Raw genomic sequence first — 15,738 nt, 5'->3', positions numbered from 1 at the left:
TAAAGATATCCTGACCTGGAGTTCTAAGAGATACAAAAATTAATACAGAACTGCAATTATCTTGAAATAAGAATGCTTCTCATCATGTGGGAACAAGACGACATGACCTGCCAATCAGAGCTTATTTTCAGATGAATCATTGTCAAGTTCTTTTCATGAGACCCCTTTTTCACATGGTCTGCTCACTGGGATAGACACAAGGGTTACATTTGACACGAGACATTACATCCTAGGAAGGCTATTCGACACAAAGAGAATTCCACTAAAGACCTTTAACTAGTAAAGTCAAAAGCATATCTGAAAAGAACTGAAGTTTTCTTTGTTAGAACCACAATATCCTCGTCTACATATATACTGGAAGCAAGGAAAGAACAGGTTGTTACACGTCTAATTAACAAGGCATTTGCCCATAATGTGTGAAACCATTGGTAAAATAACCAACATTGACTTTAAAGATGCTATTAGCACCAACACAATATCCGGTAGTACCAGTTACAAAGGACAACTTCAAACCATGAAGTTCTAATATTATATGATACTCGTAGGACGATAAAGAGCGCAGTAAGTTTGCCAATCCCTGTAGTAAGCAAGCTTATAAACATTGGACGAAACTTTGCTCCCGGTGAATGCTATTGTTTTCTTGGAATTTTCAGCAAGCACTTGCTCCGAGAAGGTCAATTGAAATACTTGTAGTCATGTGCATAACCTAAATAAACCCCACTATAGGAGTAAATTAGATTTCAAATTGCCAAAGTACAGTAGGATCATTACTTTGGAAGTATAATATGAAAATCCAAAGAACAACTTTTTTAATCAAGACTAGAAAGAACAATAAGACCTGCTGAACTTGTAGCATTCTTCCAATATCATTCTGTAACCTGTTGATACCAGCTCTCTTCCCACAAGTTTGTAACCTGACTGTATTTCTTGAGGTTTCTTGCCTCAATCTCATCTGGAGAATTTAGAAAGGGATTTGAGAATGCAATATATCCAACATGCTGTGCCCCTGTGAATGTTATCCGGACTAGTTTGAGATATTTCTGACAAAAGGAGCATCAAGCATCCTGCACCAATAACAGAGTGAAGCTATAACAAAATTCATGACTTCTCAAAGAATCAGGTTGCCAGTGAAGACTGTCTTGTACATGAGGAACTGCCATTGACAAATTTGAAACCATGTTTTGCATGTCATCTGGGTTAAGCAGAGGATACAACACCATCTGGCAGAAGAGTCTGCTTAGGAAGATCGGAACATTCATGGTTTTCTTGTAGAAGAGACGCCCTCTCAGGATTCATGATCAAAAGCTGTTGCATGTCCTTCGGGAGAACACTGAACACGGTCTTCAGATCTTTCTTCAATTTCTCACAGACAGCTTCAGTATCTTCATTTGCTATTCCATACTGCTACAGAGAAATTGCAATTAGTGGCATATATAGACATGAACTGATGATACAAACAACACATAATGATAACAGCCACAATGCAGAGGATAATAACAAAGTTTGGAAGAAGCAAAGTGCTGACAGCTGACAGCAAAAGTGTGCATGATCCAAGAGGCAAACCGGGTTTCCTGATTTGAAAAACTTGGGACTAGTCTTCCACAAATTACAATCACTCATAGATTTCCATAGGGCCATATCAATTCAAACTTTGAGAGGGAACGGAAGCACTAGAATAGGGGCAAGCACATTCTCATCTTTGAAACTCCACTCTGTAATAACATTAGAATTATTTTTCACCCAGAAGTCCTCTCAGATTCATTCTATGGTCTTCGATCATTTTTTTACCACCCTGAGAACCAGTATTTAATTCGTTAATTGGCTACATCTTTTGTTCCTCTGATAGTTACCTCGTGACTTAAAATTCACTCCCTCTATCCAAAATTTACGACTCTAATTTCTTTCTCCGGACGTCCTTAAGCCTCCATTTCATAAACTATAAACTCCTTTCTTATTGAACCCTCTCATTTGAGTAATGTCACCTCAACTACTTCTGGCGGAAATTTGGGAATATACTCGAAAATTTTATCCTTTCAACTCCCATCTAAATCTCTGTGCATTAAGTTTAATAGACTGGTTGTACTATTTAAATTTAGTAAATGCGTACATAGTCTGGTTGAAATTCATCACAACACCTGAGGGTAAAGGTGCATGGCAGAAATAACTTTGTAAACTTTTGGCGGAGATGTGCTTCTCCTTTCTATACATGAAAAATGATGGATAAAGGAACTAACACTGCATGGACAAGATTTCCTGTCATCATCAACATACATCATGACATATACCTACTAGTGTCCAATACTCATTAAATGCATCCTTAGTCCTTTTAGTTAATAAGACTTCAAGATAGAAGTTCTGTTCAAAGTTTCCAACACTGCTACCTTGTTTCCTGGAAGACATGAAAGGTAGCAACGAAGAAAACAAATACTGAAGCAATTTCAAGTTTCATGTTAAATTTCAAATTACAACAGACACTCAAGAAGCTACACTGATACAAGGAAATTTTCCTGAACTTATTTTACGGTCCACATTAGGGGCATTTCAAGTGTCTTTATCTAGGATGTTTGCCAAATAACATGGTCGTTGTTAGTAAAAACTTATAGTACAAAAAAAATGTCAAAAACTGTCTAGTGATTATACGAATTCATGAGGAACGTTTTCTGCTCTTTTCTGTCAGACAATGTACAAAATTTTCATGGAAATTAAATTATCAGATGTTTGAATGCCATCCAGAATATCTTTATTCTTAATGGTTATGTAGCATTTGAAAATCAAAGAAATAAGGTTTTTTATACATCTATATTAATTAAAAACTTTGACCAAGTTCTTTCACCAAGAATCTTGTCATCCACCAAAGGCGTTCATTTCGTCATACTAATATTGTAGCTATTCCTACTTGTCTACTTGACATATTTGAGAGCAAATTTTGGACAACGAAGATTCGCGCTGCAGATACTAACAAAAGGTTAGACCCCACCCAACCCTACTACCCCCCACAAAAGATAACAAAAACTAAGAGATCCAATAATACAAATGCGTAACCCACACATAACCAGCGGTAAGGACCCATGTTTTGTGCCATTGGGTCCGAGGAATCCACCATCCTCGCTACCCTTCCCTTTCTAACAGTAAAACCTACTTCCAATTAGCAAAAATGGCAATAGAGGGGTCCCCAAATCAGTAATGAACTACGATATCCTAAACTACCAAAGTGTTATTACTTATTTCTTGCAAATACTTTATGAATATTAATTCGTCACAACAATCACAAAACTTGCAAGCTTTTATCCAACAGTTTTTGAGGATTCGAGAAGAAAAAAGGTAGCTATCAGGGGAATCAACAGTATTTATTGCTCTAACTCTGACTGCAAAAGAGAAAATTTTTGCATAGACAAATTCACATGCTAACCAAATAATCAAGAGTACATAAAGCTGGACTTGGCAATTATTTTCAACTGGCATGTCTTCAGTCCTTCTTACTTCTCTTTTCCTAAAGTAGCCCTGTCTTTGAGACGAAACCAACCCTTTCAGTGTTAACTTTGGTCATTATAGACCATTAAACATCTTTCATGCAAAAAGATTTCTTCCCCTTGCCAGTTTAGCAATTATGATGATGTGGCTTTAATACGCTATTCATAACATTTAAACATTGAGCAAGACATAACCATAGGTTCCGTGCAGGCTCAAAGGCAAAATACTTTGGTATCATTTCAAGCAAATCATCATTTCCCCTCTTTTTTTGGGATAGAATACAACAATATCCTTTTTTGCTAAATTTAGAAACGGGGGATGAAAGGGGGAAGAAGCATTCAAAATTATAGAGTATCAAGAAAAGCAAACAAAAAGAGAAGAAAAAGATAGAGCCGTAGAGGGGGGGGGGGGGGGAAGACGACCAAAGGCATAAAACCATATAAATATCCCAAGTCACTTCCTGCATAAGCATTACGCCATAATAGACCCCCAAGCTTTTCAGACATGCTGAAGGCCCATGGTCCTATTTCCACATCCAGGACCTCAACTCAAGCGTAGTATCAAGCCAAAATACAGATTGCCTCTTTATGGATGAAGCAGCTCATCTCTGTGCCCTGAAGTTCTATTTGTTGAAAGTAGAAATGCCATAATAACACCAAATTATACTATAAAACAAGCAATCTGAATCACACTCTTACATTGCTAACGATAGAAAAAGAACAAGCAATGTAGATGGGTATTTCACCATCAATTTTCCTACAATCACTTTATAATTAGTTTGAAGCATGACAGAACCTGAAACCTCTAGTCCACCAGTAGTACAAGATGGAAATACAGCATGTTCAGGAAATGCTTCAGACATCCAAGGGCATGAACTATAATAAAACCACAGAAGATAGACAGCGTGAAGGGGCAATCATATAAGCCAGCTAGAAAATCTTTCTACCCCTGTTCTCTAGGTGCGCATATATCATTTCACTGGAATGCACTATGGTTTAATACACCACTTAAGAAGGTGAACTTGACAAAGAGGCTATTCTTACAGTTGATATCTGTGAGGAATATACATAAGCATCTCATTCATTTCTAGAGTACCTTACATTAAGTGTGGCTGCTTAATGTGTGACATAGCATTCCAGCTATGATCCTTCTTGTGTTTTCTATTTTGCACTGCACAGGGTGGTGTCTTATAAACCAAAGGTTAGTTAGGACATAGTGGTCAGAATAGTTCAAGTTTTCGCCCGATTCACCAAGGAATATTTTGGTTGCTTTTGGCGTTCCTGGTGTTCTGAAGTTTATTATCTTCTTCTATAGATCACCTGAAGAGAGAAAAGTCCTAGCAATCAATTCCATCATGTATACTTTCTCAGATGGTTCATTTGAGCGTGCCAAAGGAGTTTGATCTTATCCACCAAATAAATATATATATATATATATAATGTTCTCCTGTTTTCCCCTTGATATGTACAAAAAAAAGAAGAAAAAAAACAGAACCCAGACAATGTGCAAAGTTACACATGATGAATTAAGAGAGAATTCATCGTTCTGGTCCCAGCAAAAGTGGCTATATATATCAAATAACTCTAAAGTCTGAGTTAGACATAGCTGAGACTAAACAAGCCAAAGTTGAAATGTTAACATCCTGATGTCTATACTGCATGCAAGACTAATTTATCATATATTTCTCTCTCGACAAGAAATAAGGCTTTAACTACATGAGTCATCTGGACATGCAACATTAACAGATTTAGTTAAAAGGCCTTCCAAAGTAAACTTTTCCACAGGATCCCCCCCCCCCCCCCCAAAAAAAATCCAAAAGACTAGAGTGAGGGAGAAGAGTAACCAGAAAGCAAAGGTTGTAGAAAACACGCAGCTTAAGATTCTCCGCTATCTTTTGTGTCTATAACACTAAAAGCCGGTATGCCAAATTAGCACCAGAAGCACAATGCCAACATTAGTGATAAACATTGACATAATAGAAGTTAGTGGATCAATTGAGAAACGACTTCTAGAGAAAAAATCAATATCATGGGTTGAAGAGCAAACATATGGATAGATAAAACTACTATTATTAGCCTGAATAGACAGATTATTGAGTAAATAATAACTACACGTAACAATGAAATACTAAAGCCCACATACAACGGAGTCTTGCTACTATCAAGGAAGGGGGAAAGGGAAAGGAAAAGGAAGACCCCTTCCTATTAACATAGAAACAGGAAGTGGAACGGCGAATGCGATCCATGCATATTGATATGCCTGTTCCACAAAAAGGTTTTGGATTCTTAATTAATATTATTTGTTTCCTGTGATCTCTTTTAAGAGGAGCCAAAAAAATTGTAGACGTGTGCTAACTTAAACTAATTTAATAGATTTTCTTCATTTTTGTTTAGGGGGTTGAGGAAATTCTGGGCCACCTATCAACATCCAGGATAAGATTAATGCTTTATCAATACTTAACCCATAAGTAATATTTATCAATTTACTGAAATTATTCTATTCGTGTAATAAAATGTCAGTAGCCATGTCTTCTACATGTTTATATAGACTTTGACATATAACTGAAGTGGAAGTTTCTTTTAAATTTAAAAAGGACTTGCCTGCATCTCTCCTTGAAGGTGTCTCTCAATTGCATTGAAGGAATCAACAATTTCCAATTCAGACATGGTACGGATCAACTGATGTATGTTGCTCTTAACTCTAGCTTGCCTCCACAACTTATACTGTTCTTGCTCAGCAACAGCACGTTTTCTCTGGAACCAAGGCAGAAAGTTGTGTCCATTCAAGAACCGCCTGCATTGATGTAAATAACATATAAACTTCAAAAAAATAATATAACATATCAAAAAGGCCAGGTAAGTCCAGTGGTTTATACTTAACTACAGAAAACGCAGAGGTCAGCTGTAAAGGGGCTATGACATCAATGTAACCAGGTAAACTTCATGAAGTCCCTCTGGAAGTGTCCAGACATCTATTCCAGTAAGTCGAGGAAACAAACCCAAGTGGTTTGACAAGCAAAAATTAACACAGGACGCCCACCAGACATTATTACCTTAGCATTTGAAAGAGTATTACCAACAGAATCATATGAAATTTGACCAATATAACAACTAGTAAGTGGGAGATGAAAAGGCGATGCAGTTTCCAATTATGATAAGCTTTATGGGAATATCATGGCTTACCCTAAATATATCAATGTAATGTTTAATGCTTTTGATGGAAAACCAAACTTTTTGAAATGATGTCCAGACACAGCAGTTTACGCATGCTGCAGAAAAATATGACAGGTAGGAAGGGGAAAGCCAGACAAAATGAGGTAGGTTTTAGAACGGAGTAGAAGAAATCAACTACCATCAGAGCATTGAAAAAAGTGGAAATTTGCAATCTTGTGCAGGTAGCAACTTTAGAAAGTATCTTTAAGGTGCTAATATGGGAAAGAATTGCCAATTGTTCATTTGCTCAGAAGAAATAGACAGACTACTGCATCACAAAGCAGCTAGCTTTCTGGTCAAACTGTTGGATCCTGTGGCATGTTCCAGGTCAAAACAAGCAAATTCTAAAGACCTTTTGAGTGTAAGTATATGAAAAGATGGGGAAGAAAAAGGCTAATACATTGGAACCACCTGGAATCCTATCTTTGGATACTAGGGAAGTGTCACAAAATAGAAAATGGATAAATAAAGAGAGTTAAAGAAATTAGAAGAAAAAGTTTTAGTACATTTCTTCCAGGGATGAAATAACAATGCCTTGATACACATTCTCCATTTATTGACATTTAATCAATTAATGCAGAATTTGGTAACCCAAAAGCAATCTCTGAAAAGGCAGTTTAAGTTACTGCAATAATCAGTACCTGTACAAATCCAGCCAATTTGATCTCATCCGCTTCTGCAAAAACTTCCCAGGACCTCTTGCTGACAAGCTTGCAAGGAATTCCTCAGCATTGAATGAGGGTAGAGGAGGTGGATCAGCAAATGGGGATGATGCTTCAGAAGGTGTATTTGCTCTAAAATATGGACCAAAAGGTGCCAAGAAATTAGTTGTCAGCTCCAGAAAATGGCGACGTAGTATATCATTGTTGACAACCGACATTGACTCCTCAACCCTTGGGGACAGTCCAGCATCAATAAGCCTGTTCAAGATGGAGGTATCCGGCTTTGTCACTGCAGCATAGTTTGTCCATACAGCTTCTTTGTGTTCTGTCATTAGACACAAAGGACCATCTCTCCTCAACTTCACAGCATTCAAGAAATTTGCAGGAGTAAACTTCCTAAAAGAAAGATGCTGGATGCTAGACCCTTCATTTTGACCAGGGATCCCTCCAGGTAAACCCTTAGAAGCAACAGTAAAACGACTTGAATTTGACATAGGACTTCCAACTGAAACTATATGAGGCATATTACGAAGTGCTTTTAAGAAGAAAAGGTTTGTCACACCTAAAATCATCGGCGGGAAGGAGGAACCCTCTTGAAGAGAGTTCAATTTGGCAAATTCTGGATCATGAATAGTGAAGTAAGGCCTGAAGTCAACACTAAAAAGAAGGGGGGCAACCAAACTAACCAGACCAGCAACAGCTTCACAACACTGGGGAGGCGTTGGTGCTATAATTAAGATGGGTTCACCCACGAGTAGTAGTTCCCAGAGCTTCCAAAGCTGCATTAGCAGTCCGCGGAACATACCGAAAAGATCTGAGTCGTGAAATAGGCCCTGTGGAATTGATAGATTTGATGGAAGCAGAGGTGCCAGTGAGGATGCAGAGTCTTCAAAAAATCCATTATCTGATGGCAAACTATGGGAAGGAGGCAGGTTCACTTTCAGTGACGCGTTCCCAATAGGAAGTTCCACCAGCTGACCAGGCAAAGGTACAGGCCACTTTGATACATAAGCAGCAATATAATTAAGGGCCTTATTTCCAATGTCAAAGTACAAGGGACCCATAATTTGTAACAAAGGTCTAAACACACTAGTATATGGACTATGAGAAAGAATAACCACAGACTTCTGTTCACCTCCTCGCTTTAGCCTCTCATCATGTCTCTGTCTATTAAACACAAAGCCGTACAAGAATCTTGAGTCATAGTTGTTTTGACATTTACTCTCTTGGACAGCCTCACCGATTGGCTTTTGGGATGATATGTTATTATCTACTTCAACAATCTCTGACGGTTCAATATTCAAAATGTCAGGGGCTTTATGTCTCTTTATGCGGAAGAAAAAGATACAATCATGGATGCTTGCACGGTTATGGTTCTGTGATACTGAATCCGGGAATGAACTAAAGGAGACCTCAAGCTCCTCATTTTGGGTAAGAGAGCCAGGTGGGTAACACTCCTCAATGAGCTGGCCCTGCTCAAGATCAAACCTAATGATACAAAATGCAACTACCCATTGCTGCAAAGATTTTTCATCAACTTCTGAAGCAAGTTCTGGCTTGACAGAAAATGATGGCGACCGGCTCATTTCCAGATAATCGAAAACCAAAAGTTTCAGTCAAATAATCTCCACATTGACCATCCACACATAATGCTGAAGCAACAGTGACCACCCATATAGAACGTAGGTGGGAGAGTGTACTTTCAAGCTATTCACCAATAAAACCTAGACTGGTCCAAAAGAGAAGAAAAAGAAGAATAAAAAATGCAATTAGTTTTACTCCAAAAAAAATACTGCAATTAGTTAGGATGCATACGCAAGCTTAGTGATACGACCTTCCTCCGTGAGGATAAGAACCCAAATAAGAATCAAGAATATGACAGAAGTACATGAACATATAGCATGTACTATCTAAATGGACAGCATTGTCATCCCTGTCACTTTTTGATAGAACAAGTTTCCATACAAGCCGCTCTTGGATGTCTTGCTATTATCATATAACAGGTCAGAAAAGTTTCAAATCTCTTAGAGGTGCCGTACCCCCTCAAATATTATACTATGAAAAATTACCTCAAACCCCAAAAGATATTGTATCATGAAAAGTTAATCTTTTCTAGGTTATTTCAAAGTTTCTTACAGTTGGAATTCATTATCCACACCAATCTAGTAGGAATTTGGCCTGGGTCATCATTAAAAATGCCTTTACCGTGAAATTAATAAAATTCACAACGGTCAAAAATCCACAATCTTAAAAGATTGCAAAAGTTGTCTGAAAAAGAAAAAATCAATTCATGAAGGCTCTGCTAAAAAGCTTACGGATTTAAATAAAGAAACAAGCATTTTATCCGCAACCGGTGCCGAAATAAAATCTAAAAATTGAGCAAATTAGAATCATATAAGGGGTCCTGTGAATCATAATTACCTGAATTTGCAGAAACCCAGAAGCTGAAATTGCGAAAAGCAGCTTGGATCTGCCAACAAGACGAAACTATGGAAACAGAACTCAAGAACTCCGGATGTAAATGCCCAATACAGAATCAAAGTGTGAGCTTAGATTCAAGGGGTTTTATCTTTAACTTGAGCAGTGCCCATGTAAATCTCTTAAGCGCTTTGATTATTAGAAGACTTGGAACGGAAATTCCTTCGAGCTGATTTACCGGCACCCTTGTTTGGATTTTTTCTGTTTTTGCTGCTTTTTTTTCTGGGTCATTTCATAATTCCCCACCCACCCCAACCAGATTCAAAGAATTTCTTCGACAGAGAGACAGAGAGAGAGAGATTTGAAAATTGTTCAATCGCATTGCTCAATGTTTTGTATTATTAAAAATATAAAAATTTACACTATCTACATATCTACTATATTATTTTTAATAAAAATGACATTTATTATAATTTCAATGGCGATATCATAAAGCCATTATTGTCTCCCTACTTCTCTTCCTTTTCATTTTTCTCTTGCTTAAACCCTTCATTTTCACGTCCGCAATTTCCTCAATTCTTATGTATTTTTCAGCACACATCAATACTTCATCTTAGAGTCTTGGGTGCTTTTTCAGTAATCCACTCCTTAACTCTTGAATAAATTGCATAAAATAGATTTTTTATTTTCAAATTTAGCTGAAAATACCTTATTTTAAAAATATAGATAAAATAATTTTTATAATTTTTAAAATAATGCATACTATCTTTTTCGATTAGTTATACTTAACGACACTGAGTTGCCCGTTATATTCTTATTATAAAACTCATTGATTTTTCAATAGTTAAGAAACCGACAACCTTAATTGCCTGGGCGACGACGTTTAATAAAAAGACATATTATTTTAATTATTTAAAAAATTAAGTTAAAATAATTTTAATTTTTATAAAATTAAAAATAATTTGTTGAATCGAATTTAAACTAAATAATAATGTAATTTAATTAATAATATATAATTATTATACTTTTTTTATTTATATTTATATAACTAGCTAAATTTGAAAAATGAATTTTAGTATATCAATTTTTGTATTGTGAATTTTCAGTTGAAAATTTTAAAATTTATCTAGAAGCAGGAGCAGATTCGTGAGATTGGGCTTAGGAGCCAAGATGAAGTTGGGCTTCATCAACGGCAAAAATGTGAAACCAAAAGAAGATTCAAAGAATGATGAACAATGGGTAAGAAATGACTGTATGGTCACTTCTTAGATCCCCAGTTGTAGCTCAAAAGACATTGTAGAGGCATTGCTTTATATCAATTCAGCTCAAGAATTGTGGGACGAGCTGAAGGCTCGCTTTGGTGAAAGCAATGTGATATGGGTAAATCCTAATTTAGCGGGAAAAGATAATTTTGCCTTTAAAAGAGCACAAAATTACAAGTTTACCAGCAGTATCCGCGCCTTTTTATCGGGTCGGGTCGAGAACCCGAGGCACGTGGAAGTCGCGCATTAGATCAACCAGACCCCCAGCTTCTCTCTATAAATACCCTCCAGTCAGTGCATTAATGGTACGTTGACTTAACCATTTTTTACGTTCTGGTCGCTATAGCTCTTCAACTTGTTAAGCTACCTGCTTTTACGACCTCAGAACCAAACACTAACTTAAGCATCGGAGGGTTTTAGCTGGGGGCCACCCCAGCAAACCTAACGGTCTGCTTCTTTTCTTAGGGCCTAATCACTAGCTTGGGAGAGGTTACGACCTCGAACCACTTGGAGGACCAGCTCGCCCGACCACAGAGGTCGCGTGGATTTCGTCCCAGATCAGTTGGCGCCGTCTGTGGGAACCTGAGAAGATTACTTTTGATTTGGTTTTGGTGTAGTCGAGGAACTCAAATATCCAGCAAGGAAGAATTTGCCATGTTAGGATCACAGAGGCACGAGCAAGAGGGAAGGTTGTATTTGTCGAACGAAGAGAAGCGACAGAAGTTTTAATCAATATATTGTATTAGAGAAAAAATATACAGAAATGTATTTCTCTATCTACACTGCAAAATTATATATATCAAGAAGATGAAAAAATTGGACAAAATGCATAAAACCTCTCTGTGTTTTAAAAAGTTTGCAAAAAGCACCCCCTTGTTTTGAGAATAGGCTAAAAGCCCCCCTGTATTTTGTAAAACTCAACTCAATCGTCCCCTCTCCGTTAAATTCAACTAACGGTGTTAATTTTTTAAAAAATAACCGTTATACCCTTACTTATTATATATTATTTTTTATATTAATGACCGTTGGATCTTCTTTGATTAAATACTGATCGTTAGATCTAATCAATTAATCTCAACCGTTAGATTTTAAAAAAATAAAAGGTCTAGATTCAACAAATTATTTAACTTATATTATATATAAATAATTTTAAAAATTTAAAAATATATTATTATTATATATTTAAATAAAAAACTAACTACCCACCCTACCCCCATAGCCCCCACAAACCCCCCACCCCCCACCACCCCCCCCCAACCCCCCGGCTTCCCCTTCCCCGCTTCAATTTCGTCGCCGGTGGACAGAAGTTTATTAAAATTGTTGTATCTTCGTAAATTCCTTACCAAATTAAGTGAGGCCAGTCTCATTAGAATCATCTTGAAGAGACGAGTCTAATGGTGGTGGTTTGAGACCGAGATTCGACCGGACGGGGACGAATCGACAAAAAATATGTTCGGAGATCGTGACTTGAGCCCACTCTCTATGATTGAGGAAAACTCAAATTGAAGGTATGTAAATGTTCTTCTTGAAGAGAGGATTCGAATGGTACCATTGGTCGTTGAAAAGTCGTCCGGACGGCGCCGGAAACTTATTCCTAAGTTTCCGGCGAAAAAGGGACGAAAATCCCCACTTTTTTTTTTTAATTTTTTAATTAATTTTAATTATATTAGTTAAAATATAATTTAGTTAATTAAGAATATTTTAAATAATTATAATAATTAAATATTTTGGCTAATTAATAATAATTATTGTAATTAAATATATATTTTAATTAATTAAAAATATTAGTTAGATTTAATAATTAACAAATACAAAATTATTTCAATTTAAATATAATTTAATTTAATATTTCAATTTAAATTTAATATGGCAAAATTTAATTTATTTTTTAAAGTGAGAAATGGCAAAAATAATACATAAAACAAACAAAAAACCTCTTTGTATGTTATATAGACCCATAGAAGGGTATTTTGATCCAAAAAATCATTAAATATCAACCTAAACTGCAGAAAAAGATTACCAAACGCAGCATACGCGCGTCTTCTTCACTTCCCGTTAATTGCTAACAGAATGGGGGTTTTTTGCTGACTAAAACAAAACAAGAAGGGGGTTTTAGCCTATTCTGAAAACAAGGGAGTGCTTTTTGCAGATTTTTTAAAACACAGGAGGATTTTATGCATTTTGTCAGAAAAAATTCTGTAAATTTTTCCTCTAATACAACAAGCTTTGTTAAATAGATGTCTCTAAGGAGGTGGTTAAATAACAAATGAAGAAGTGGTTATTGGTAGTTAAGTAACTACCTGCAATTAACAGGAAATTGTATCTAATTAAGCTAATTACAAAGTTGCTATTTCAATTTGAAAGTTGCTATTGTAACTTTGTTCCATTTCTATGTTTCTTCACTCCAATCATTGCCTTGGTTGCTTTCTGTGTTAATTTATAAGCTGGGCAAGGAAGCCCTTGAATGTATATCTCCTCGACATTTCACCTTTTCAATCAGAAGTTTGTTTCATTACACAAGGACCTGAAGCTAATGTTGTCATCCCAAATGTCAAGATTACTCGTTACTGCATTGCACGTTTTGGACCACGTTGTGTGATCATAATCAATAAAAAATTGCTGCAGACAATTATTATTAATTATAAAAATTAATTATGATTAAATATTATATTTCTTGTAATATTGGGACTTTGGGAGTAATTTCTTGAACAATTTAGGGTGTCGGTTGAATTGTTCGCGTGGTGCAATAGGATGTATTAGGGATACCGACGCAGCGCAGTGTGCATGGGATCGGCAAACAATGGGAAGGGTAACATTTGATGAGTTTCATTTTTGCTAATAGTTTGTTGTTAAGCAAAGTTTTTTTTATGAAGTTCATGGGTTCTACGCGCGCAAGAAATTTATGAAATTAGGGTGTATTTGGATCGATGAATTTGTATTTGAAGGATGGATTTGGAGAAAGGATTTCAAATGACTCGATTTGAAAGGAATTTAAAATCCATCCATATTTATCAAAATTTAGTACAAAACTATAATGGAAGGATTTGAAATCCATGATCTTTAAATTCTTCCATCCAAATGCAACCTTAGATAATTGGGTGTGCGCTTCACTTACCTTTTTTGGTTGGATCCATTTTAATGTTGTTTTTTATACAAATCGCGTGTCCGTTTTTTTTGAGATTACGCTTGGGGGTTTATTTGCCCATCTCAGACAATCAAAAATGTATTAAGGTTGAAGAGGCAACAAGAAACATGTACTATAAGAGCAAACAAGTATGTGAATTGCTAAACTTTTGAAGGGAGTGGATTGAAACGGGGATGCAGTGAAAGCGTGGAAATTTAAAATACAAAAATTTAATGAAGGGTGCACCCTTGATATACCCCGGGCTTTCAGTGTACAATATACAAACTAAAAATGCTAAAAGAAAGCTATGGAGAAAATGAGAATAACTAGTCTTACAAAAAAAAGTAGGGGGTTAATTATATTTTATCATCTGAATTATGATTTTTTTGTATTTTAGTATCTAATTTTTTTTTTTTGGTCAACTTACCATCTCATATTAATGAAATTTTGTGCTTTTTCATTTATAACTATTTTTCAATTAAGTTTATGTTGAAATAAATCACATGCAGTGCACATGTGATAGTCAAGGATTATGTGATGTGATATTTTTCACTTATGCATAATATGTGATGTTTTTCGGCATAAAAAATCAATAAAAAATGATCGTATATGGAAAAGTGCAAATTTTGCAAAGTTGAGATGGTAAGTTAACACAAAAAGAAAGTTTCGATGGCAAAGAGTAATAGACATAGTTCGAGTGGCAAAACAATCTTTTTTGGAACGGGTTAAATATTATTTGGAACCTGAACTTTTGGAATGGGTACTGTAATGGGAGAATATCTGTAACTGGTATATGCATTACACAAATATTGCAACGGCTTCTCAAAAGCCGTTACAAAGTTTGGCCAGCTCTTGTAATGATTTACGACACCCTTTACAATCATTGATTGGTAAATAAAATTCATATTGTACCTCCTTTTAAAATGAAATTAATAATAATTTTGCTTTGCATTTTGGAACAATTTCTGTAACACAATATGTGAAAATTTTCAATATTTTTAGAACGTGATATGTATCCCGTTTTGCAACGAGAAATGTACCTCTTTTATGAAACGAATTTTGTACCTCATGTTTAAAAAATTTTTGTACCTCATGTTCTAACGGGTTTTCTTCCGCTTTCTACATAGTTTTTACACCCACTTTCTAAAATTGATTTTGTGCCTCATTTTTAATTGATTTTTTTACCTCATTTTGGAATAGGGTTTTGTTTTGCTTATTTCAACAATCTTTTACTTTTTTAGAATGGGTTTTATAATGATTTTCATGTTATGTGCTATAAATTGTATCACAATCTCTGTTACAAAATCCAGTACAAATGTTCTATTTTTTAAAAAAATAAATTACTTTTATTTTTTTACATTTAAATTAATTTAATCTGTCTTGTTCTAATAATTTCTTTGAATTTTAATTTATAATTTTTTTGAACCTTTAAATTTGGATTATTTAAAAAAAATTGAAATGCAAGTAAATATTAATTACATAATTAATAAAATAAAGATAATATTAGTTCAAAATTTGCATCTTAATACAATTTTACAAAAGATCAGTTACCTAAATCGACCTCCCCGCTAGTAGCGTCCACATTGTCC

General features: G+C 35.5%; 1 protein-coding gene and 1 long non-coding RNA gene across 7 annotated transcripts; one reads left to right on the top strand and one right to left on the bottom strand.

Moving 5' to 3' along the window:
• Positions 1-298: 298 nt before the first annotated feature.
• Positions 299-10,281, bottom strand: LOC105158026 (polarity axis stabilization protein). Of its 6 annotated transcripts, none has more exons than XR_002286759.2 (5): positions 9,767-10,271; positions 7,325-9,069; positions 6,072-6,264; positions 1,146-1,401; positions 299-1,064 (listed from the first exon to the last, which is right to left on the bottom strand). XR_002286759.2 is itself a non-coding variant. In XM_088878689.1 (4 exons), the coding sequence occupies exons 2-4, from the start codon at positions 8,929-8,931 to the stop codon at positions 1,198-1,200; spliced, it is 2,004 nt and encodes a 667-aa protein (XP_088734815.1). In that variant the 5' UTR covers positions 8,932-9,074; positions 9,767-10,270; the 3' UTR covers positions 299-1,197. The 6 variants fall into 6 exon arrangements, 3 of the variants coding, with proteins under 3 accessions (XP_088734815.1, XP_011072930.2, XP_020548232.2); XR_016064683.1 differs by having other exon boundaries at positions 299-706; positions 839-1,401; positions 9,767-10,270; XM_088878689.1 differs by having other exon boundaries at positions 299-1,401; positions 7,325-9,074; positions 9,767-10,270.
• Positions 10,282-12,277: 1,996 nt separating this feature from the next.
• LOC148788768 (uncharacterized) lies at positions 12,278-13,986 on the top strand. The gene is made up of 2 exons (XR_016064835.1): positions 12,278-12,533; positions 13,743-13,986. It is a non-coding gene; the product is annotated as an uncharacterized LOC148788768 (long non-coding RNA).
• Positions 13,987-15,738: the final 1,752 nt, after the last annotated feature.

Source organism: Sesamum indicum, linkage group LG3 (genome assembly GCF_026168435.1).
Source record: "Sesamum indicum cultivar Baizhima isolate 11 linkage group LG3, ASM2616843v1, whole genome shotgun sequence".
Taxonomy (NCBI): domain Eukaryota; kingdom Viridiplantae; phylum Streptophyta; class Magnoliopsida; order Lamiales; family Pedaliaceae; genus Sesamum; species Sesamum indicum.
This window is presented reverse-complemented; position numbering and strand designations above follow the sequence as displayed.